General features: G+C 40.3%; 1 protein-coding gene across 1 annotated transcript; it reads left to right on the top strand.

Annotated features, from left to right (window-relative positions):
• Positions 1–1,494: 1,494 nt before the first annotated feature.
• Positions 1,495–24,266, top strand: arhgap22b (Rho GTPase activating protein 22b). The gene is made up of 10 exons (XM_026314839.1): positions 1,495–1,634; positions 7,158–7,354; positions 11,293–11,380; positions 18,045–18,173; positions 20,460–20,667; positions 20,764–20,896; positions 20,983–21,056; positions 21,233–21,354; positions 21,491–22,511; positions 22,984–24,266. Exons 1-10 carry the CDS (start codon positions 1,592–1,594, stop codon positions 23,204–23,206), a joined length of 2,238 nt encoding a protein of 745 aa, XP_026170624.1. The 5' UTR covers positions 1,495–1,591; the 3' UTR covers positions 23,207–24,266.
• Positions 24,267–26,722: the final 2,456 nt, after the last annotated feature.

Here is a 26,722-nt window from a genome sequence, read left to right on the forward strand (position 1 = left end):
CCGCTGTTGAAAGCAAACTACGACGGATTTATAAACTGTAAAACATCTTCTTGTTGTGTACCAGCACAACAAGAGGTATCATTATCTTCTTAAAGCTCATCACCTTGGTCTTTGTGTGACATCATTCCATCAGAATGGAAAATTATGTGACCCTATTATTGTACTTACTGCTTTTACGACATATTTTGTTTTTGTGTGTAAATTACACATTTCTGTGGTATCATGAATACTGATATATTGTTGTTGTTTTTTTTTACTTCGTAGGACAGTGTGGACTCCCTTCGTGGGTCAAACCACAAAAAAACCTGCAGCCCGTTGTGCCCACAATTATAAGAAAGTGAGCTAACACTGTTTGACTCTGTATTAATGTCTCAGGTTAACCTCAGCTGAGCTAAGTGGAAATGGTATGACAGGTAAGAACAACACAGAGTAAGCAGCTCTGTTATTATTACAGGCTGCTGTATTACTGCTGAGCACACTGAAACAGTGTGAATCCTTACAATCTAAAGCATTTATAGTTAAGTAAGACTAACTAGCAAAAATCAAATAACCAAATGTGACAAATAGTCAAATAAACAAGCAAACATTTTTTTTAAAAGACTACAAGAGGTAAATCAAAATCAAGTGGCCAAATGCCAAAACACTGGTGACATTTTTCCTCGTAGCTATAAATCTCTCCTGCTACCAGTGACAAACTCCTACACAATTATTACAGGGCCCTTTAGCTCAAGGCGACAGGACATTGTTTGTTAGAGGGGGAACTATATTTCTTCTCCCCTGCTTCAGAGCTGTGCCACTGGAATGCCTAGAGGGTGTAATTATGACCTACTGTTTGAGCTGGGAATTTCCCACGTATGATTTTAAATCTAAGGCAGTATCATTCTTAGAAAGCCAATACTGACAGAGGCAAAACATGGAAAACACCAAGAATAAATGTTAGCGGTAAAGAGGATATGAGAAAGGCGTTGCAGCAAGAGTAATTAGGGAAAGAAGAAAAATCAAACACAGGTTTAGCTGCAGCGACAGATAAAGAGAGGTAAGAAACACATAAGAGAGAAAGTGGCGGGGGGTTGAGTGATTAAGGGAAGGGGTGGAGACTAGCTGAGGACCTCTACAGCTTAATTAGATGCAGGAGGAGGAGACACCTGCCAGATGAACACCCCCTCTTCCTCTATCTTTCTCCCCTTCACACACAATCTTTTTAAAAAAGACACTTAAATTCAAGCATCTGCTAGCTGCTCAGACCTGTGCTCTGCCAGTGAGAGACCCTCCCCAAAAATCTCCTCCTCCATCCACCTCTGGCGGATGTACCGCTATGAATAATGAAACAGGGAGGGGTGGAGGGCACTGGGTGTGTGTGCACAAATGAAAAAAAGAAGGGTAGTTCCGCCTCCTCCTCTACCATCCCCTTCTCTTTCCATTCTCCTCCCCTTCCCTCTTCACCCAACCCCCTAGCTGCCGGCCGCACTGCAGAAGGTCAGAGAGAGAAGAAGAAGTGGAAAGAGGCAAAGGCACAGAGGCAGAGGGAGAGACAGGGGTGTGGTGCTTGGATGTACACGAACATGCCGACAGGAGAGCGTTCGGATGAGCGATGACAGCCATGCTGAGCCCAAAGATCAGACAGACCAGGAGAGGTAGGACATGGTTTGTTTGTTATGCCTTCATAGCTGCCTGTCCATCCTTTACTCTGTAGTGACACATCATGTCATATCTGACAGGGACAGTGAATAGAGTTTCTCAAATCAGTGGATGTACTAGTGATGCAGTGGCTGCTCACTGACCTGAAGTTTTACAATTTTAAGCCATTTACAAAAGTATATTTTCTTCTTTAATTCCAATTTTCCACACAAATGTATCTACAGAAACACTTTTTTCTGCACACCATCTATTTTTCTTCCACTACTACTGTGCATTTGTATTTCTGAATGAAGCAGCAGGTCTGCCCACGCAGGAAAGCTCTCGTGTACATTAGCATTCTACTACAGCTGGTCGATGCTGCCAGTGTGAATTCTATTACGAGGAGTGAGTAGCATCTCTAGTTTCATCATTGCAACACTCAGCAAGAACAGCTGCTGCTCCTGTGTGTCTTTGCGCTCCTGCTTATGTATCTGTACAATATGTGTGTGTGTGTGTGTGTGTGTGTGTGTGTGAGGGTGTGTGTGTGTGTGTGTGTCTATGAGTGGATGGCTATATTAATACTTCTGCGTGTGTGTGTCCTTCCTTCCTCCCTTAGCACAAATCTGGATGACTGTATTTGTACAGCTGTATCTGATTAAAATGAGATGAATAGATCCCAGGAATGAGAGATGTGTAAATCAACTGCTGGAGCAGCATGAAATTGGTAAAATGGATTAAATGTGTATTTGCATATATTAAGATAACAGAACAGCTTCAACTGGCTTGATGATTAAGTACATGTTATGCTTTAGCATGTAATTGATTACAACATCATGTTTAAGCCATGTGCAGAAGTCACGGTTAACTATTAGCATTAATTTAATACTATAAGTCTATTAAATAAGAATGAAGGTTTCACATGCATATACATAATCCGCAAAATACAACTGTCTTGTACATATAACAAGGTGAGAATACCACTCATTCCTTTTGCATTTCTGTTAACACAGTGAAAACTGAAGAGATTAAATTGACTCTTATGATTCTGCCTGAGAAGCATTCTCTGCCTACCATCTGCAAACTGGTGCTTCACTGCTGACAGCATCACATTTGTTGCACGAAGCCCATGAATAAACCGGTATGTGACAGATGTAGTGCATATTAAACTAGGGTCCGAGCAGGATGTGAAAGCAAGACAACACTCACTGGTGTGCGTGTGACATTGTGGGTGATTAAACTACTTCCCGACAACCAAGCACAGTGGGATTAGCATTTATAAGGTAAATCTGTAATCTAAATGTCAACAACTTTACTATTGATCATTCATAGCTTCAACATATATACTGCTAGAGGCTCAGTGATATGCCAGTGTGCCGGGTATAGTGGGCCGCCATTCCAACAACGCCCCCATGCCTAAATGACAGGCTTTTTTTTTTTTTTGTTTAAATCTATATGCCGTTAAATAACACTCATTTAGACATTAGTGCAATGTATCTTATTTGTTTATTCTGTACAGAGGCTGAACAGTAAAAGCAACACATTTAAGTTTTAGGCAGATTTTCTTTCCTTTGGTCAAAGCTAAGATGGTTGTTCTCCCCCTTAACTAACAAGTCAGAGCAACTACCAGTTGACAGAGGTCTCCAACCAGTTCATTAAAAATATCTGGCCTATAAAATAAAAAAAATATCTGTTGTGCACCAGTGACTGCCACAACCAACATTATACGACAGTAGTATGGTTCTGGTTACATTTTTCCTTGGCTGACACCAGAAAAGTTGTCCACATATCAGCTGCTTCATTCTCTTGCTGTGTCTCTTTGATTTGCGTTACCATGGTTTTATGATCAAAGTCTTACAATGCAGCAGCACCATGACTCTCTGCCATTTTGAGGCATATAAACGAACCCCCTCATGACTAGATACTGCAATCAAGAGTATACTGCATGGATAAAAACTCACACGGATAATGTGCACGTGGAAATGATAGCTTGCACAGATATACACACACCCTCTGCTGCAGATCAGCTCTGCTACACTGCAGCATTCATGTAAGGCTGTATGTCGTAGGCCACACCTCCAGCCTGTCAAGGAAGGCCATGCACACACACACACACACACACACACACACACCCAGTGGTTAACACATTAATCACCAGTAATAAGCTAACTGGAAGTTACGCACTCATGCACCTGTAACTCTCTCTGCCATTTTCTAGAGCCATAAATCAACAACCAGATTAATGAAATTGAATTCTCTAACATGCCTGTATGCATGCTTGAGTGGTGAGTGCTGTAGCCACCAGTTTAGTATTGTCGTTAGAGTACCCATCTTGCCATGTTAATGGATAGGCTCCTCTGTGATGTGCATAAGAGCCATACATCCATTTCCTCCTGGTGATAAATGCACAGCTCCAAACTGCATGAAGTGATATCACAGGCCTGCAGCATGTGTGTTGACGCAGGACAGCCATTTATTCATTGTAACATTTAGTTGCACATTTAGATCTGAAGGGTGAAACCACCTTTTTATGGACAGACACTGGCTGAATTTTAGTCTTTGGTTTTCTCATTTTTCAGCACTGTATTGTGTAGCTCTCCAAGCTGGCTAATTTAGGTGCCCTTTAGCCGACTCGTTAGTCTCTCAGAGTTTTTTCGGTTTACTCAGATGACATGTTCACTTTCTGAAACCATGCCTCTTTTCTGTCACATCATACACACACATTATATATAACTCTCTGTGAACTGTATATTCAGCCCCATGAAAAATTCTTCTATGACCCTAAAATAACATGACATATGGACCCTTGTACGTATGTCATGATAAATAAATGTGGGCATACTGTACATGTGCAGGCATCATGTACAACCCTATTATTTGACTCAGCCCTTCCTAAACTGCTGGCTACTGTAAATGAATGAGCCAAAATTACGCTCTCTATTTGACTGAATTGAAGGGATTATGTATAAAGTCTGCTTTTACAGTAAAACAGCCTCTTTTCAGCATTGTAGCTGATAGTTGGAGAAGTGACCACAGAGCAGCTCCACCCAAGCCAAGGAAGATCTGAATCACTCAGAACAGAAGGTCCAAATTGGCGCAGTGGGTAGTAGAGCTTGGCATACACACATTCACACACCGAAAAATCAGTCGATGTGACTCAGGCGTGAATCATCGACCAGTGTATGTTCCACTCACGTTCATGATCCAAGCAGCTGATGAGCAGAACAGTGGTGCTCTTTTATGCTAACACTGGCAGGTCGGGGAAGGATTGAAAGACGGAAGAGGGACAAGTCGTGCAGGTGTTGAATATGGACTTGGGCTGAGTTGGGTTTTTTTAGGTGGGAAACCCAACAAGTAAATTGTAGAATAACTTTCAACTGACAATAAAGATAAACATTTGTAATGATGAATATACAGTGCATCACATTCAGTAAAAAAAAAAGAAACAAAGCTGCATTAAAGTATTTTTTTCATTGATGCAGGGCTTCTATAATCTGACTGAGTTACTGAGTTAAATCAATGTTTAAGCAAGTTTCGTGAAAAGCTAGCATTAGTATGACACTCTGCTCCTCCCACCTCTTCCTCTCCCTGCTCTGTTGCACTCTTCGCCTCACTGTGACCAGAAGCGTTTAGTTATTGACAGTCAAAGGCTAGAGTTATTCAAGGTTTGCTCAAAACATCTAGCCTTTGACAGCGTTTCTCTCTCTCAGGATGACGTCCTTTGGTGCATGTTTCAACACAAAAATAAATACTGAGGGAAAAGGTTACATGCTGCAGCTTTAAATTTTTTCTTTCCACAGTATAACTACAGTATGTAATCTTAGGCCCAATGTTGTCAAGAAGGATTCAAATTCTTAAAAACTTAGATAAATAAAATGGCACAGATAGTAGTATGTCTTTTTTTTTGTTGTTGTTGTTTCACACATACTGTGGGTTGAAACTAATTTGAGAAACACATCTGTCCCTGTTGTACTTAATAATATCAGTACAATAAATATCAGGACAGTTAAACATGCTGGGTGTGGATGCTGTTAAGCACAGTTTTCTTTAGGCTAATGGGCAGAAATAGAATGGTTTCCATTCTAAAGCATTGCCCAAACAGAAAAAAAGCAATTCCCTATACTTTACAATGCATTGTTCTTAAAACAACAGAAACTGCTGGAATTATGTTATTTTTTTAAATAGTCACTGAAAATGTCTCTAATCCAATAACAAATTTTAAACTCGGCTTTATTTCCTCGTCTTTCTTGCGTCTTGTGTGCATGTGCTCTCAGTAAGTTTTGATTAGCAGAGCACTGGAGGGAGAGGAGAAATAGAGTGAGTCAGAGGGAGAGAAATGAAGGGAGACAAGGAGAAAATACAGAGCTGGAAGAGACTGGAATTAGAACAAGATGGATAAATGAGACAAGCTGAAGTAGAAGAGGAAGACAGAGAGGAGAGGCCAGGAGAAACAAAAAGAAGATGATGGATACAAACAGCGAAGGGAAGGATTAGCAAAAGATCATGTATATAACTCCTTAAGCTATATGTATACTGATTAGACAGAGACAAAAACAAACAAAAAAAAAATGTTTTTTTTTCATCCCCCTCCCCATTTATCCATCCTCTTCTTCCCTCTGTGCTATCTGAGGATTGATCATTTCTTTGTGTGACAGAAAAAAAAATACACCATCAAGACAAATGTCTGCTCATTTGATTTGTATAAAGTATATGTGATCATCAAATAACTTCGCCTTCTTTGCTTGCACATCTGTCATCTTAGCTTTGCGGCTGTTTTTCATCTGAGCAAACCTTGAAACCTTCAGCCTGGTTTTTTAAGTGTGTACAAAATGTATCTGAAACCAGTGTTAAATGTCATTACATGCACAGTAGTCTTTTATCTTTATAGAAAGGGTGCTTAAGTGTCAGCTGTGTAAAAAAAGTCAGAGATGACACATGTATCATGTCCATCCCACACATACACACTGATGTCGTACAGCGACTGGCACTGCTAAGAAAAAACCATGTCACTTTGAAACACAGCTACAAAGCTGACATCCAGTCCCTTTTAAACCTGTCTTTGAATGAGCTCAGATTACATGCATTTGATGAGAATGATTTAGTCACTCAGCCAGTCCCATGTGGACCTATTATATCACCCCCAAAGCCTCTGCAATTCTATTGGTAACACATAATAAGTCTTTTCCAAAGGCCTCTGAAAAGGAAGGGGATCTCTGTCACCTGAGGCTGCATGTGTGTGTCTGCCTCTGTTATTATTGTGCCGGCCACCTCTGGACTCCCACTCCCCCCTTCATCTAGAGACATAGTAGCCTGGGGCCAAAGGTTGTGTGTTCATGACTGAAGAGCAGAGCATGCAGTTGCAAACAGCATACAGAATGAGGGAGAACACACTTCTATTAGGGAGAAAATGAAAAGGCACAAGCCTAAAGAATGGAAGAAAAATAGAGCCACTAGTTCAGCTCCCTTTGACCCTACTCTACAACTGCTAGTCTATACACAAAATAGAAATATCTGTCTGCCTGTGTCTGTGTGTGTGTTTGCAGCCAGATCCAAGAGCATGGTAATGGGCGAGGTGTCGAGGGGCTCATGCCGGCCAGCCTCCCCAAGCCTGGAGGGGGCGCTGAAGGCTGGCTGGCTTAAGAAGCAGCGCAGCATCATGAAAAACTGGCAGCTGAGATGGTTTGTGCTGCGCTCAGATCAACTCTACTTCTACAAAGACGAGGAAGAAACCAAACCACAGGTAATGCTAATGAATAATACATCGATAGAAATGAATGCAGCTCAATACAAACTTTTGGAGGGTAATTAGTTAAATCACACAAAAAAATGCATGTTTTATCCAATTAATCATTTTAAGAAGCAGGTGTAGAAATTGCAGCTTCTGTAAACTTGTGTTTCTTTATTCTCATTTGGATGAGACACTTAGCATGTTATCTTTGCAGAGGTAGATATAGTGCTTAAACATTTTCAAAGGAGGAGGATGAACATTTTCTAAATTGCTTGAACTAAAACCAGGGAAACTGACAGTAGACATATGATAATTGTATAACCATGTATCTGAAACCAGTATAATTGTATATAGACATTTTTTATAATGTTTATAAAAGTCACATTATTACATGTGAAAGATGTTGCTGTTATAAGGACCACCAGCTACATGTCCGTCAAAGGTGGAGTCTGAATCCGGTGTCCTACACCTACCAGCTGAAACTGTCATTTATTAAACAGTTAGAATAAACGTGATGTATTTCAAAAAGATCCTGAATGAAAATAGCCTGGAGAAAATAGACTAACGACAAATAACCATGGTAAAGATGACTCACCGCACTCACAGGACATTTTAGTACATTAGTACAAATAGCAGCACTTGATTCCTGATTTCCTCCTCCATTAGTGCATCATAAACATTTTTATAGAGTAAATCTCTAATCGATCCCATTGCTTCTTTGAAGAGGGGTTTCTTTTGTGGCCAGGTGCTGACGTTCTTTTTTCCCACTATAATTCTTATTAAAAAGTTTACAAGCAACACAGCAGCTGGCCTGGACTGAACTCACACACACACACACACACACACACACACATACACACACAGACTGGGTTTAATACTTCATGGAGACACTGAGTTACATTAATTTCCTGGAGACTTACCCTAAGCTAACCATAGCCACTACCTGCCTATCCCTGTCACCCTAACATTAAACCACGCTGTGTCCTTAAAATTCAGTAATTTACATGGTGGGGACCCACCTTTGGTCATTATTAGGAAGCCAAGTCCCGATGTCACTGTGTAAATAGATTTCAGTCACCACAAGGAAAAACATAGACACCCATACATAAGGTCATAAATGATATTGGGATGGACAGTTGGTGTAGATGACAAGCTTACAGAGTCGTGACAAGAGGCAATGATGTAATCTAACAACAAAAGACAGCAAGGACATGACTGACTCCGTCTCTCTCACACACAGACACTCTCACAGCCTTTAGTGCACAATAATCATCTCCTTGCATTCCTGGCTGAAATCTCGACATTTTTATTGATTTCTTCAAGTCTTCACTCTGCATGACTGCTATTCATTTAATGTAGGAAGCAGCTGTCTGCCATCACTGTCTTTTAGTCTCTGTCAACACATACACACACACACTTTATACACACCAAATGACGTGTTCTCCTTGCAGTCTCTGTTCTGAGGGGAACAAATGACTGAAGGCTTTGACAGACTGTGTTTAATCAGCGGTTGCCAATACTCCTCCAGTCTAAAACTGATTTGCAACTCCCTGTGGATTCACAACACACATATACACTCAGAGCAATGCACACACACGCACACATCTGCCCCCCTCTGAGAGCAGGAAGCGTGAGACTGTGTCATTCTGGCCCCCTTTCTCCTTCTCATCTTCCAATCGATAGGAAATGTGAGGGTTGGAGCAGGGTAGGAAGGAGGTGTAGGCAAATCACTGCAATAGAGCAAGACCCCCACCACCACCGCCAAGATAAAAGGATGTGATAATTGGTTGAAGGAAAGGTAAATTGGATGCAGGATCCATACACATTTTCTTTTCCTTTTTATCATGTAGGGATAGATGCACCACAGTACAATGGATTTCAGTTATTGGACAATAGATTTTTGTTGCTCCAAGACAAACTCATGGATGCTGGTGTTGGTGGAGGGGATCACACAAAATGAGTCGTTTGCTGCATCCACTGTAAGAAAACCATGCACAGTGATTTATAAAGCGATAAGTGAAAGCTTGTTTCCCTTAATTGGAATTTATGATTGTTTATTCATCTGTGTCCTGCTGTCAATCAAACACACTGGATAGTGACGTCTTTTTCCATTGTTGATTTAGTTTGGTGGTTTGCTTTTGTCTCAGTTTAGAGGCTCATGCTAACTGCACTATTGCTTTATGAATTCCAGACTAACTTAAACTGGAATTAGAAATTTTGTGGAAGCACAAATCACTGCCTACCTCTTCCCCTCCCATTTTACAAAAGCAACTTGAGAGCAGATAGTCGCAACATCATGTTTCACAAATTATAGTGATTAAATTTGTATGTCCCAGACTCTTGCACATTTATGCATGGGTCGCATGTTACTTGTTTGTGTGAGTGAAATGTGTGTAAAACAGCAACACTGCAACAGTTCAAGCTTAATTTTCACTCATTAACTCTTAACTGTTTATGAAGTCACAAAACAAACTGAATATGAGGGATAACGGTACATTTCTAACATGGTATGACATTTATTTTATGAATTCCTTCAAAACTTATTATTATGCATAATGGTAATAAAACACAGATTTACTGCTAAACAGTCAGAGGCTGAGGCATTAATGTGCTTATATTTAGGGCTTATGCACATTAATAATCAACAACAGTGTGTAATATCTCTGGGTGGCGATACGTTGGCTGCTTTGGCACTGTCAGAGGATGTTGCCAAAGTTAATGAAAGTGAGAGTGTGCTTTCAAAGGTCTGGACTGCTGTTTTGGTTCAGGATGATGATGGGCTTTTATGAGCAAACCAGGTTAAACTGGGTGTGTCTGCATCTGTGTGTGACTAGTGGAACGTTTGTGCATAAGAGTCCAGTTTTAAAATGACTGCACCAAACAGAAGTCATTCTGTTTCCAAGCTAAGGAGAAATGATCTAATTATTTGTGTGATTTGTGTTCTTAGGTTAATTCCCAGTGTTGCCTTTTCTTATTCATTTATGCTCAGCCTGCTACTTGTGTTATTCCGAGCACATAGCACCCTTGGGAGCTCCCCCCGCCCCCCACGGTTCCTGCCCTGCCCCTGTGCTTTATCCATCCACAGCTCCCACCCCTTCCATTTGTTGCCATGGCGACTAATGTTGGCGACAGCCCGGCCCTCTGGTTGAGGCAGCTTGGCAGACTCCTCTCCCTGTTTGATGGAGGATGCCAGTACTCAGATTAACGGGGCCGACCTACAGACGCTGGCATCGCTTCACAGCTCACTTGGCCTCAGTTCTCAGGGCAAATGGGTATTGATCTGGATAATGTATTCTGATAATCTGTGCGAGTCCCTGTTCAATCACAGGAGTAGCTGCTTAAAATTTTACAGGGGTTAAGAGTGGAGCAAGAGGAAGTGGGATGGATCAAGCATGAGTGGCAAATAGAAGGAGAAAAAGAAAGAAAGAGAAGAAAACTAAGTCAGAAAGAAGCAGAGGATAGATCAGTATAGGACTGAATATCTGTAAGACTAAAGGCCTGCACTTCTGGTCTACTTAGTACCAAACAAATATCTACAGACTTGCCTGACCATGATCTGGGATTGTATACTGCTTCACACTGTTCAGTTCGAATATCTCCAGGAACCCCAACATTTCAGTCACAGATCTGGTCAGTACATTTGTTAGAAATGCATCGTTGGTAGGTCTTGGTGAAATCAGAGCTGGAAGAAATCTGTATCAGGTGGCTATAAATTGAAACCATCAAGAAAAATGTATTTATTCTAACAAGAAAAGTCTTTTACGTTAAAATCTTCCAAATTTTCATTATATCTGATAAAATCAAAAGATGTCAGAAAGTTAAAAGTTAAACTCACTGTTCAGAAAACTGCACTCTTTACAATTCCATTTTACAATCGACATGAGTAATAATTGAGTAATCATCATCATTAAGTCATCACAGTATTGTTTGCTTCTTCCCGTCTGTTTCAGGGCTGTATACCACTGCAGGGATGCCAGGTCAATGAGCTCACAGCTAACCCGGATGAACCAGGAAGACAGCTGTTTGAGATTGTACCAGGTGAGAGCTACTCCTCCTGTGGTGTTTATCATACTGATACATAAATGTGAATAATATGTACGTGCATCTAGACCTGTATATATGTCCTCTGGTATTATTGGATGACACGTCAAAACTGCTGCAACACTTGAAATATAAAGAAAGAATTTTTTGTGGAAGCAGCTTGTGGCCTTTATCAAATCATCAAATCATCATACAATGTATTATAAAAAACATTAAATAACCAGAGTGTAAAAGAAAAACAACTGACTAGACATAGACATACGTACACATAGATGTTTTATTACGTTCATGGTTGCGTGGTTTCCGGTGATTCATATTTCTAAACAGGTAGACAGCAAATGGCTGGACATGATGGAAAAGGGTGACACACATCCAAAAACAAGAGAAGTGTGCCTACAGCAAGGATCCATCGATAAAAAACTAAAAACATAGAGGCTAAGAACCAGAAGTGAAAGAACATTGTGAGACATACATTATATATCCTGTATCCTGTGATTTGTGATCCTCCTTCTGAAATGACAATATTTTTGTGTGCGTGGTCTGCAAAATATCAGATCTGTGTTAAACAGAAAATAGAAACACTCCCACGTCACCTCTAGTTGTTATTCCGTACTCAAACAGCAGAGAGCACTATTAGTCAAGGATTGGCTGTTGTAGCGCTCAGTCTCTTTATCTCACATCCTTAAAGCTGGACACGTGTCAGGTACTTGTGTTGTGTTTCTAGTTTAGGAAAGTAATATAGAATGAAAGCAAAAAGACCTGTCCATGATGTTGAGCTGCTCTTTGCCTATGATTCACATGCACATCATAGCCACTATACAGAAGCTTTGTCTGTAGCCGAATAGGCCTTTTAAGGTTTTAGTCAGCAGGTACAGCGCTTATGTTTTATGTTTCTCTTGAGTCTTCTGTAGTTCAAGGTGAAAAATAAAAAGACAGAATTTAGTATATTTTGATTCATGGCGTTGACCAAAGTGATACTTTATGGTGCTCATATTTCAATTTGTTTTTTCAACCCATATTAAGGCATATTTAGAAAAAAGCAAAGATAAATGCATAAAATCCTATTTTACTACGACACCACTCTCTAACAACTATAAAACTACAAGTTTGGCCTAGCAAGACAGCAACAGACTCCAGTTTTAGTATAGTATATTTTTCTTCCACTTTATCTCACGCTGTCATTTTGTGAGTGTTTGCTTGTGTGTTTGTGTGCGTAGCTGCCAGGCTTTGTGAATGTCTGTGTGCTTTATTTAGGGCCAGTCAACATAGCAGAGTAGTGTGAACCACAATGAGCCTCTAACTTGTGGACACGCCTGCTGACCTGCACTCTGAGAGAAGGAAGGACAGAGAAAAAAAATGCAGGCAGCCAGACAGAGCAAAAGTGAAAAGATGTAAAGCGACAAGGAGGAGGAAAGAGGGAGGCAGAAGGCCAGCAGAAACACTAGACATGAGGAGAGATGTGTTTCAGACAAATGCAGATACTGGGAGTGTTAAAAGGTTGTGCAGACCAGCCATCACTGTGACTTGAGACTGCAGTGTTTAAATGTTACATGAAATCAAATCCTGTGAAACCTGCTCCCCAGGCTGCTCATGTTTGTTAGCTTATAGTGAAATACAAGTCAGGCTCCTGCTGTTGATATTGTTTCTCATGCTGACTGTCGACTATGGATTTGTTATTAGAATATTATCAGAATAACACAAGTTGCTCTGCAGTGATGAAGGCTTTATCCATTTGTATTGTATAAAATGAGAAGATTTAAAGGTTGTAGTGATTACAGTGTGCTGAAGAAATCCTTTAGGAGGATAGTACTTGATAGTCCCACAATTTGGATGGTTTCTGCCCTAGTCTGCAGCAGCTGATTTCAGAAAACAGTGAAAAGGTAAGAATGGAAACAATTGCATTTCTCTTTTTTTCTGACAAAATTACCTGTCCTTTTTTTTCCAGAAGGCTGATATCAGACTGATTTGCACAAGAATGCACAAAAAAGGGACAGACACCTTTTTAACCACCCATATGCACATTACTGTACACTCTAAAATGGGTTAGTGGGATAATTAACAACCTGTGGGTACTAGCTAAACCAAAATTTCACATGTACCTCTTAGACTGTTAATATTTTTCAGGATTTACACTAAGAAGAAGAACGCAGTAACCAAAAAAGGGATTCTTGATTTAAATCAAACTGTATTATAAATGTCAGATTATTTTTTTATAATCTGATTTGGGTTTTTCTAGGTTGTGTGATAGTTTGTATTTCATTGTTTCTATCATTGTTGCCTATTATACACTGAGATCATCTGTCAATCAAACAAAGAAGGCAAGACTTTAATGGCATTTCTGAAACCTTCTGTTGATAAAACCTTTATTGGTGGAACATTTCTTCAACTATGGCTGCTATCACTACTTTTCTTCCATTTAGTCCCAGCATCCCTTATTTTTAGATATGTTAATACATATGTTAAATATTTGTGGATAATCCATCCATCCATTATCTATACCCATATACCCATTATCTATATGGGGATCTGCTGGAGCCTATCCCAGCTCTCTTTGGGTGAAAGGCAGCGGTACACCCTGGACAGGTCACCAATCTATCACAGGGCCTTTTGTGGATAATATAGTATAGTATTACCAATGACAGCGTCACACAGCTCTTTCCTCTGATTGGTTCATTTAGAAAGTAGGCTCTGTTTTTTCATCAGTTTAAATGTAGATAAGAAGATACGCTTCCGTTGGTCCATTTTGTGTTTTTGAAGACAAAAGCTTAGCAGAAGTTGAAATGAAGACCACTGAGTAGAGTTTTACTGAAATGTGCATCAACGATGCTCATAGTTTATTTTAAGTGCCATTTTCAGGACACAGGCAGAGCCAAACTAATACTAGGGTTTTATGTGGTCTAATAGGTTTCCAACAGCAAACTAACACATCTTTATGATATGGTTAAAGGTTGGTTCACTTTTGGTTCATAATAACTGATGATTTAATGTGGCAGCACAGACAATATAAGAAGTCACAGATTATTACGTTCCTTTAGATCCATATATTCCTTTATGAAGTCACATTTAAGTACGAATCTAAAGTCTGTACTCTCTGTATCTCACAGAAAGTGATTGGCATTGTCTATTTTCTGTGTGTGTATGTGGGGGGGACATGTTTGTTTGGCAAAGATTGGAGGACAGCCCATCTCCCAGTTACTGCACACACACTGAGAGAGAGAAAGAGAGAGAAACAGACGAAGTGAGAGTCTTGTTGCACTCCGCCTTAGGGATTTGCTTCTCCCCAGGGGTGCTGAGGGAACCGACCTGCTACCCACACTGCTAAATGCAAAAGACAGGAAGAAAAGAGTGAATGAATGGACAGAATAAAGGAGTGAAGAGCAAGAAGTGGAACGAGTTTGACGGGTTTTGTTTTCTGTTGGCATTGAGTATGCCTCACTGGCAAGTTCTGGCCTTTGGTGCTACCTGTGTACTGATCTGCTTCCAAATGGACTTTGTGCTGTCCTAGAGCAGGCTTCTTCATGCTGCAGCTTTAGACCAGAGCCAGTCCCAACTTCAGCCCTCGCTGCACACTTTGATATGGGGCCGGTCTGTTGCAAGCCGGACAGACTGAAGAAACAGCATCTCCAAGGTAACAGGAAACAGATGCTGGAGATTTTTTACAAGTGTAGTAAAGGCTGAAGTGGAACGCCTGAGTAGCTTTGAGACTGATGGAGGCTGATTTACAGCGTTAACAGCTTATGTTAACTCTTATGGCTTTTTTGAATAGTATAAAGATGATTACTTCTGCTCTTGCTCTATTAGCTAATGCTGTCATATGTCATATATTGAGCGTTACACATTTAAATAAATCTGCTATTAAATTATATTGTGTTTTCATTTTCTATGGATAGAGTAAGGTTATGCTGCAAAATGTAGTAAGTGGCTGAGCTGGCACAGAAAAGACAAGTTTTTGATTTGCTGGTTTCTGTCTAAGAACATAATAATGTTCAGATTTCAACCTTTATCAAAATTTATATCATCCAGTGGCTTAAATATATATTTAAAGGGCTAATAGTTACTTTTATTGGTTATTTGCATGATTGACCTGTTACACACACCAAGTGTTGCAGGATGACTGTGGATCTGTGTATACTGACCATACTGTGTGTGACACTTACAGTGGAAGGCTTGTTGTGTCCACAGCATCACATGCTAGTTGTAAAACATGAAGTTATAAATGAAAGCAATGTCATGGAGTAATGTGTCTTTGGTTGTGGTTTAAATCTCCTGCACTGGCTGGAAAAGTGTATATGGAGCATCTTCAGCCTGGTCAGTTTTGTGTGTGTGTTTGATTAATTGTTGATCAGCAATATTTTTAATTGTTTATCAGCTATAACTGATTCATCAGTCACATTAATAGAGCTTAGCATAAAGACCAGAGAGCCAGGCAACAGAGTGCCTGGCTCTCTTCATGGTAAAACAATCCCCATATGCTTCTGTTAGTTTGATATGTTGTGGAGGTCAGCTTGTTTTCAGTTGTAGGGAGGGTGGATATTTGGTCCAGGACATGATCGCGTGGCAGTTGCTTAACTGTACATTTTTAGCTGACATACTAACATTGGCCCCTAGTAACCTACATGCAGGAATCATCTGTTTTGTACAGAGTTGCAGCGTTAGAACCCAGCGTTGGAACCCTGTGGCCTGTGAGGACAAGATTTTTGTAGTGCTGCATGCAGATGACAGGGTTTACAGTGCTCGCAAACACACCTGAAACAGCTGGCTGCTGAGTAAAGTAAGGTATAGAGTAATGTATCCAGTTATAGTTACTTGCTTTTGAGTAATCAGTATTGTCTTTTTTTTCAGTATAGAGTAATATATTCAATAAATTACAATTTGCTTGTCTAACACTGTTTATAACAGCAACAACTCATGGTATGTGAATGCTAACAAATGAATTTGCTGATAATTGTGCTCCCACACACCTGTTGGGGCATTTTAAATGAATGTATTGTGATAGGGATGATTGACAGCCAGTCAAAATGTTCAGCTCTGTTCACCACCTATTGATAGTTCAAACAGTGACATCAACAAGAAAGTGGGTCTTCTACACTTATAAAACCACCTATATTTCTTGTTCTTCACACTGCTACTATCCCAATCAGCAGCATCTGGGAGGCATCTGACATTTAGGAACCGAAGCTACCGCATAATTATGAAGAATATATCTTCAATAAGAAGAGGCTCTCAGACTGAAATGTCAGTGCCCATCTGAGTCCGAGTCTTTGAGAAGAAAACTCAGTTTAATGTGTGTGTCTGTAAACCCTCCAGTCAGTGTTATCTTAATTGGCTCTGAAAGTGATGTTTGTACTCCAGTGGTTTTGATGTCTCTTGGCTATGTTGGGATTGAAGTTGCATTGTGTGCATGTGGATGCACACACACACACACACGTGTGCGTGTGCTTGCATGGCTTATCAAGGTATTATTCACTGAAGAGATAGTATTGGATGTGCTCAGAATCCTTAATGTCTAAGTTTCCTATATATTTGCCTCTTTTCCTGAGGGCAAACTGAAAAACTCATTTAGATTTTTTTGCACACAATCTATACACACTGTCAGTATGCATTAATGGGGGCAAAGTGTCAAATAATAGTAAATCCTTAGTTTAGTCTTGCAGGACACTGGAGCACATGTGACGACAAACCACAATGTGCTGTTCATCGTGTCAGTGTGTGTTCACAATGCTGGGTGACAGCGGCACTTTTTATGGCACCACTGTTTATATTTGGATTCCCTTCTCACAGCTACAGTAAATGACTTTCAGGACAGTGACTGTGACTCTGGCAACACTGCCATCCAATAGTAATGGCTCAGCCAAACTAGAAAGGTATTACATTCTTTCCAGATTATTGAAATCTGTAGTAGAAGAGAACAGTGGGATCAAGATAATGAGATGTTAGTTTTTTCATACTATTCTGCTGCTGTAAAAGAAACAGCAAACATGTAAAACATTCAGATCTTGACTATAACATCATTTACTATACATTGTAATTCTAGTGTCTGAAATATTTTGTTGCAATGTCCTGCCAATGAACAAAGGTAAAAAAATTAGGTATATTCAACCTTTTATGCTCAGTAACAGCCTCTCTGGATCATACTGTCAGATAAATTACTTAAATGATGAATTAGAGTCACTGGGCCCATCATTCGAGAATATGATTAGCCTTCCAATAAGAAAAATGAAAAGTGCAGTAATTGGGCCATCTAGTGGTGAGAAATCTGTATAGCACATAAGGTTAGTACGTTGTGGGTGGACAGTTTTTGTGTTTGTTTTGCTTTTTGTCATTTATTAAAAGCAAAATTTGCACTTTATTTTGAAAACGTTTTTGGATAACTTACAAGGCTGCTCAGTTCTTTTCCCTTCTGCCTTGCCTGTTTATGCTGTGTATAGCTACACTTTTTCTACTGTATTTCGATGAAAAATATCTTGAAGTTTGTGGCCACATGCTCAGACAGCCCAGTTCAATATCTGTACTGTCTTACACAGAAGATTGGCATAAATGCACTGCAGGCAGAAGCTACAGTATATGTGTAATAGCCAGGATGCCACTAATCTAATTCTGTTAATTGAATGGAGTGGATGTAGTGTAGCAATTACCCACATTATTTTTGTCTTTTTCACAGGTGGAACAGGAGAGAAGGACCGAACACCAATCAGCCATGAATCCTTCCTACTTATGGCAAACTCCCAGACGGACATGGATGATTGGGTGAAGGCCATACGGAGGGTCATCTGGGCACCATTTGGAGGAGGTAAAGCCGCACCTATGAATTGCAACACAAGAAACTTTATCACAAAACAATCTTTAAATATGTTTACCTCAAGGGAATAAATTTGGACTATCAAAAATGAATTGTAGCTGGAATGGATGCATCAGTGCTATTTTAACGTGCACAGGTGACATTATTTAATTTCCTCAGTGCAGTTCCTGAAACAAGATACTGCTGCTGTCTAAATGTTATACTAGCATTATATTCTATACATTAAAATCATACCAGGTCACGCACAATATGTGTCTAATATGTCTGTTTTCTCAAGCCTGCGGCTCATTTGCACACAGTCTCTGGTCCTGGTGTACCTGACTGGAGAAATGTGTTGAGAGTTTGCTGCCAGTATATTTCAGTATACTCTTGGTTTAAATTAAGAGACAGGGTGTTTCTGTCTGAGTCCTGTCTGTGGTGGCATCAGTTGAGGATCAGTTTTTCTGCTGCTACAAAATCTCCTTTTCACCTCCATGCAGCAGTGATCCTGAGTTTAATTCTGTCCTTATCTCTTCTGGTCTGGATGTCTAACTAGTATACTTGACAAGGGGCCAAAAATATAACCAGGCCTGACTGGGTGTGAACTGGGCCATAGGGAGCAGCTGAACAGCATGGTGTTGGGTTGCAAAGGAGCTGTATATTAACAGGGGGATAAATGTAGACTAACACATCAGTAATATATAGTGTGACATTTTAAACATTTATTTTGAATCAGTTCGGTTTAATATGTGCTAGAAGGGGGGGGGGGGTATCGGCTACTACTGACTACTATGATGGTTAGTATTTCATTATTAGTTTTGATTATTGAATAATAATAATAATAAACAGGACAAAAATGTGTCATCAAATAGTAGAAAGAAGAGAAAACATGTCAGATATTTTTTCTTAAAAGCAAAATAAAATGCGGACTCAAATAACACCGCCATGAGTGGCCTTGCTTAACTTTCTAACCTCTTTTACTGTTTTGTTTTTGTTGCTGGACTTCATAGAACTAAGCATCTGCAATACTGAAAAATACCCATAATCTTTAAAAGGAAAATGGTTTGTTTAACACTTTCTGTCATCATGAAGGCATTTCCAACTTTTTTTTTACTGTATATGGCAGTAATATGTCAGAGCTGTGGGTCCTTTAGCTTTGATAAAGTAACCAAAAGTTGTTTTCGTCTCTTGCCTTTGCTTTTACTACTACTACTATGTAGTTTTTTGTATACTGTTCTAATGGATTTGTGTAAAAAACAAACAAGGAACTAAAAATAATATCTGACAGAATTATCAGCTGTTCATCATCAGCTTATGTAGGGCCCTCAATTAGATATAATAAATTATTACAAAACAGAGAAGCCTCACAACCATTAGCTCATATATGCTTACTGTTGATATGATGCACAGCACTTTGTGTCAGTTGTTACTGTTTTTTAAAGTGCCTTATAAATAAAATTCTTCTTCTTATTATTATTATATTTAAAGTCTAGTGATGAGGTGATCATGGGTACCTCATGCTGGCTTGGTCATATTTCTCCCCTCTCAGATTCATAGGGTAGGAGTGTCTGTCTCTCGGTTCTCGTCCAGAATAGATCTGTCGCCAACTTATATCCCATCCTTAACAGCAGCACTGTGGTCACATCACACTGACCCCATCTGCTGGTCACATGTCTCTTGCCATTCGCTTAAACTCCTCCCTCCATTCCCTGAACTGTGGCTCGTTCCCACGGTGCAGGACTTAGTAAATGCAGGATTAATCCACCAGTGGAGGCAAATGCCTGAACCAGAATGGATGAGCTTGGTAAAATGTGGTTTTGGGTTGTATGAAAGACGCTCTGTGCTGCTGTGCAACCCCTGTTTGGTGAATTACCATGATTACTACAAGCTGTCAGCCAACTGCGACTGTTGCAGCCAATCAACAGGTAACAATGCCATGAGTAGTAGGATAACTACATTGTGTGGGGCCATTGTGACAGTATCTTCAGTGTGTACCAGAATAAACAATCTAATAGAAAACTTTGTGGTAACAAATAACAAATATTTAATTTTTACAGGCTAAATAACTATTTCCTGTTTCACTGTGAGGATGTTCTGCCTTTGTCTGTTCTGTCAGTACTGATTGAATAATTTGGATGTCTTGACTGAGTTTAATAAGGAAAGACATTGTTACATTTTACAGACCAAAGGAGAAACCATTAGAAACGCTAATATAATAACTATTAGTTGTAGCTTCAGTGTAGCTATAAACAAGTGAAATCAAACAATATTTCATGTTTCCCTATCTGTTCTCTGCAGGGATATTTGGCCAGCGTCTAGAGGACACAGTGCAGTATGAGAAGAAGTTTGGCCCCCGGTTGGCCCCCCTGCTGGTGGAGCAGTGTGTGGACTTTATCAGGGAGAGGGGTCTGGATGAAGAGGGCCTCTTTCGGATGCCAGGACAGGCCAACCTGGTCAAAGAGCTGCAGGAGGCCTTTGACTGTGGGGACAAACCTCTGTTTGACAGGTAGATAGAAGGAAGTCTTACAAGAGTGCACCAGCTTTTTGAAAATGAAATGGTAGAACATCCAGCAGACACCTGTTTTTCCCTACTCCCCTACAGCAACACAGATGTCCACACAGTGGCATCCTTACTGAAGCTGTACCTCCGAGAACTGCCTGAGCCTGTCATTCCCTTCTCCAAATATGAGGACTTTCTAACCTGTGCACAGCTTTTGGCCAAAGATGAGGAGGAGGTATGTGCAGTATATTGGACCATGTGTTTACGTATATGTATGCTAATATTCACACTGTCATAAGAGCAGAACAATCTTTCTTTCAGGGGGTCCAAGAGCTTGGGAATCAAGTTAGCACTCTACCTCTACCTAACTACAATCTCCTCAAGTACATATGCAAGTAAGCTCTTCTGAGATTTATTCTCACTGCTCTTAACTATATGATGATAAACACAGAGGGATAAGAACAAGGACACTGACATATTCACAGATGGAGAGTGAATTCAGGAGCAGATGTTGAAGGTTTTTAAGAATGATGGCTACTTTAGTGTTTAACACTATCTTCTCTCTCCTTAGATTCCTGGATGAGGTCCAGTCCCACTGTAATGAAAATAAGATGAGTGTTCAGAACCTTGCAACAGTATTTGGACCAAATATCCTACGACCCAAGATGGAGGACCCAGTCACTATCATGGAAGGTATGGATTGATGTTCACTGACTTCATAGTAGAAAGTCCTGGGCAGCTTAGCTTTCATTAGTAACATAGTGATAACGATACAAAAAACACACTGAATGTGCATTATTAGTAAACTGAATGTGGTCTGTATCATCAGGTACCTCTCTGGTCCAGCACCTGATGACAGTCCTCATTAGGGAACATAACCGGTTGTACTCTGGGAGAGACCAAGAAGAGCTCAGTGTACCGCAAACAGAGCTCCCTGTGTATGGGCATCAGCTCCAACATCGTAGCCTGGGAGCCTGGATATCTGAGGAGGACCTCCAGAGCTGTCCACTGTCCAACCCTGACCAAGAGCTGCACAGTAGTGCCTCATCTCTGGATGCTAAACTGTGTGCAGCTGTTACACCCACCCACACCCCTAACCCAAACTCTGGACCAAAACTGGGATCATCATCAGGGAAGGGAGAGACAGTGGTCAGCCCAAGCAAACAAGCCAAGACCATGCCTTCTTGGAAGTACTCATTCAAAAGCTCCTCAGCACCTCGTTCCCAGCCGCAAGCTAAGCAAAGCAACAGTGGCAGCGCCGCCGCTGAAACTACTAGTGTGTCTTCTAGTGGAGGATCAAGTAGTAGTGGAGGTAACTGGCTCATGAATGGCTTGTCCTCTTTGAGGGGACACCGCCGCACATCATCAGGTGAACGGTCTGCCCGTGACCGTGACTCCACCGGTTCCTCACAGAGACTGTCCACCTACGACAATGTCACATCCTCCTCCAGCATGGGGAGTGTACCAAGTGTATTGAGCACACCATGGTCCACCTCCTCCTGTGAGATCTCTGGCTCTGGAAGTGAGCTTTCAGGAAACCAGAACTGTGGAGATGGAGTAGAGGCTGTAGAAAAGGGGGAGTTGATGGAGGGTCAGAGAGAGATTGACCAAGGAAGGGACGGGGGAATGACAGACCCGAGCTCTGAGCAGGACAGCTGTGAGGCCATGGAGCTGTGCAGCAGCAGTGCAGTCTGCAGTGAGAATGGAAACATGGCCATGGCAGTCGGTGTCCCATCTATTATCATGTCTGAGGATGGAGATGGGGTAAATATAGCACTAAGCAGCCTGGTGGAGGGGCTAAGGGATGAGTTGAGGAAACAGAAGACTGTCTATGAGACCAGGATCCAAAAGTAAGTCTGTGTTCTTAAGTTTTCTAATGTTGTTTTAAGTGTGTAGATTTTTTTTTTTGTGCTCATAATCCAGTAAAATACAAAAGCAAAAGTCACCATAGCAACCAGCTAGGTTTTTCGTCACATGGTTAAAGTTGCACTGGTTGTATTACAGAGCAGTATCAGTTATACAGTTGTGTACCAGGAAAACATTTATAAATACAGACAATGGGAAAAACAATCACAATGAAGTACATTTTCTCATTTTAAATAGGTAAGATTAGTTACTATGGCAGAGTTATATACTGCAGTAAGTTTTGTATTGAACTGCCATTGTGTGACCTATGAGGGACAGTAAAAAAGATCAGAATCTGCTTGTGTGCGTGCCCTTCTAACTGGGCAAACAAAAACCTTCTTTGGTGCAGCTTTGTTCTAATATGAGCAGACCGTTTCACAGAACAGCCAATGAGTGACCTTTGCTGTGCCCTCACAGATTGGAGGAGTCCAGTGCTGCTTTGTGTGTGCAGATGGAGCGTTTGGAGCAAGAGATGGAGCAGGAAAGGAAGAAGCAACGCATGTTGGAAATCAAACTGCGAAACTCAGAGAGGGCACGGGAGGATGCAGAGAACCGCAACCGGCTTCTGGAGAAGGAGATGGAGGATTTCTTTTCTACACTGGGAGATCTGGCCCTGGGTGCGAGGACTAGCAACATTTGATACAACAAGGCCACTTGTTTGTGGTCAAAACTGTGGTCGTCATCAGGTTTGGATTTAGAGGTTGGCTGTCTTTTAAGGGCTCACATCCTTCTCAGTGCATCAGGGCATTCCTTCAAAAGAAGAACAAAACAAGGGAATCTGCCATATTTGTGTCCATGCAGCACAAACTCACAGGAAACGTAAATGAAAAATGGTACTGGCTGACTAAGCACAGAGCGGTTCTGACTGACGTATGCTTCAAACGGAACGTTAAGAGAGCGCTCCTGTGATAACACTTCTTGTGACGAGTCCAGGGTTTGTCGTACAAAGGCAGTATTTTATCAGTTCAGGTGCCTGCATGTGACTGGAGACCTCCGACTACTTCCACCACTGTTTTACAAGGATAGTAAGTGAATGGATTCTGTGCTGAAACTATAAGACCTGTTTGAAACTTAAATGTTCAAACACAGATAGCTGACTGGTACTTATCTTTATCTGATATTTATCTTGAATTGACATTTTCAGAAATATTCACTTTCACTTTCTTTCCAAGAGTTAGTACTAGTGTTTGCCATAGACTGCACATAAAGATGGACAATGCAACAGCTCCCAGGAAGTAAAGGCCACAGTTGATCGCCCCCTAGTGGACTGTTGCAGTATAGGTCATAAACTCAAACTCACATCAGTTTTTTTTTTATATTTAAATATTATCATGCCAACTTTTGAAGAAGTGGTCATTTTTGATAATATCGAAATGAAAATACTGAAATACTGATAACTATAACAAACTACATACACTTGCTCTTGCTGTGAAAAATTCACAGTCATTAACCCCTGGCACACTGCACTGGTTCAACGTCATATATCTCATGTGGAAAGTTGCAGTCTTGCTAAAGTAACTAATTCTAGCTTTACATTTACCATGCAGTTAAGACAAGGATCCATCATCAAACTCTTAGTAAGAGAGTGAACGAATGAATGAATTCCCAAAAATCTTCCCAAACGTTTCCTTTAACTGGACAGTCAGTTTACCCAAATTATATTAAGGTAAGTATCTAGCAAACCGCTTTCTCTTTGGCTGGGTTTTGAAGATGTCAAATACTTAAATGTTAAGTAACTATTAAGTAATTATACAGAGGAACAGGTTTCTGTTTCAGGAATAAGATGTTATTGAATTGTTTTTTTTTTTTAATGCTTTGAGCAGCAGTAACTAAATTCAAGTCATCTTTGGGTTTCAGGCAGAAACTCATAGGTGGATATCTTAAAACCTAAGCAAAGCTATTAGCATGGCTTCATACTGTTAGGGTTTTAGAAAATGTTATAATTTGGGTGAAATGACATTTTTAAAGGTAGTGGTAGCTTTAGCAGAGCTTTGTCCACTGGCATTTATCCTCCTGTCATGTATTTATGCTGCAGAATGTTTGGCTGTTTAACTGTACATCTCCTATCTGAACGATCCCACAGAAGCAGGTTCAGAAAGTTGGATTTTCCAAACAGTTCCCTGTGGAGGTGGAACAAAGCTAAAGCGGTACGAAGTGGAACCTCTGCCACAGCTGCCTCTGTACTCCTTTATCCTCAGGCCCTTGCAGTGCCTCTCGTCACCATCCACATGGTTTCCGAGTCCATTTGATTGCAAAGCCTCAGTATTGGGTTCACGCCGATGCTCACAGATGTCAGTATTCCTTTAATGTACAGATAATATAACAGGGACAATGAAAATAATTTAAGCATTTTCAACTTAGCACATGTTAACCTCAAAAAATGGTACATGTGTCTCAGTGGGTGAAGACAATTTGCAGTAAATGCCAAAGCTGGGCCGCTTTACTAATGACTAGAATAGCCTGCCTGGAAGCCATGTTGATTTTGGCACATGAAGCTGAACACTGCCCTCAATGAAACAATGGAATTTCCTGGTCGTGCCTTCAGGAAAGTGTTTTGAAATAGGAAAAATTTAGTGTTGCTTGCTTGTTCAGAGATGTAGTGCATACTGTATATTTGCCCATAGTACACACAGTGGCTGCATTATTTTAATATGCTAACAAACTGCTGAAGATGAATAACTTGATCTCCCTAGAAGGTGCCAATTGTTGTGAACTGAATGGAAGTCTTGAATTCAGAATGTATCCTTGTCGTGAATGTATAATGTGTCGTTGAAGAAAAAAGCCCTAAGAAAAACATGTAAACAATGATCAGAGGGGGAAAAATAGTTACTGCTGTGTTCGATTCTTCGTACCACATGATCATACACAATTCAACCTTTCTGGCTCCTTTGTTTTTTAATATTACTTAAACTCTGCAGAGTGCTGGATGTTTGCTTGTGTGTTACAATATGAATCTGGACCAATAAAACTTGATCATTGCGTTTGTTTTTTTGTTTCTGAGCCTAACAGATACATGTTTTCAGCATCATATCACCAATCAGACGACTGTCCAGAAGTGGATTAAGTGACACTTATTTCCGTACAAAGAGCATAATTACAAATGAAACTGTACTTTTGATTGGACAGTATGACTATATTTTGCTTTTTTACCTTTAAAAAAAAAATAAACTAATGTTAGCGTAACCTTCCCTAACTGTTAATTGCAAGCTCCCCAATACCACGTTCTTTATTTATAGCAGGTTCTTTGATTCCAACAGAGACATCTATTTTCCTCTAATGTATGTCTCATATCTAAGGTTAAGTCTTTCTTATTGTTCTGCTGATCATCTATGGTGCTTATTTATTATGGATTTACACTATTGTAATGTGAAGGAATAAAAGTGACTAAATCATCTGCAGATTGGTGAACCTACATTCTTGATTCATGGGAAGTGGTAAACTGGACTGTTTCTACAGTGAATGAGCTTAAAACCATGAAGACATTCTGTCATATGTGACAGAGTCTTTTGTGTAACTGAGTCTCCTAGGAAGCCGAGTCTAATATGGCTTTTTCCTTTGTGCGACAGAGTTTGACAGTTGAATGTCTGAATTCAGAGGGAAAAAAACTGAATCTGGCATTGCAGAGGTACAGTGGCTCGCCTCACAGCCTGAAGATTCTGGGTTTGAAACCTGTTTGAACCTGGGGACTTTCTGTGTGGCGTTTGCATGTTCTCCCCGTGTCTGTGTGGGTTTTCTCTGGGTTCTCCGGTTAGGTTAATGTGACAAATGTCAAATTTCCCATAGGTGTGAATGTGAGTGTTCGTGTCTATGTGCCAATACTGATAGATGAGTGATCTTTTATTTTCAGTTCATCTGTCAGTCTAGCGATTTTGTAAATGAATCTATCAGTTATTTTCTGTTCAGTCGACTAATCTGTCCTAAAGGTTAATGAATCTACCACATATTTTAATGTCAACATTTCAAACTTTTACCTAATGATACTACTCATCACAAAAGTTAAGATTAATGCAGTGTAGGTCTAATCAGGGAAGATCTTTTAGATATTATCTCATTAATTACAGTAAGTTAGAGTTGTTATGATTAACGTCAGTGTCTTGTGCTGATTGTAATGAGAAATGTAGTTGTGTGACTTATCTGCAAAAGGTTGCTTACACCA

The sequence above is a fragment of the Mastacembelus armatus genome, chromosome 19 (assembly GCF_900324485.2).
Source record: "Mastacembelus armatus chromosome 19, fMasArm1.2, whole genome shotgun sequence".
NCBI lineage: Eukaryota > Metazoa > Chordata > Actinopteri > Synbranchiformes > Mastacembelidae > Mastacembelus > Mastacembelus armatus.

Excerpts from the sequence above, each read along its gene's own strand:
- arhgap22b (XM_026314839.1), top strand. The coding sequence starts at position 1,592 with ATGACAGCCATGCTGAGCCCAAAGATCAGACAGACCAGGAGAG. Across the intron at positions 7,355-11,292 it reads AGGAAGAAACCAAACCACAG|GGCTGTATACCACTGCAGGG; the intron begins GTAATGCTAATG and ends CGTCTGTTTCAG. Across the intron at positions 22,512-22,983 it reads TATGAGACCAGGATCCAAAA|ATTGGAGGAGTCCAGTGCTG; the intron begins GTAAGTCTGTGT and ends GTGCCCTCACAG.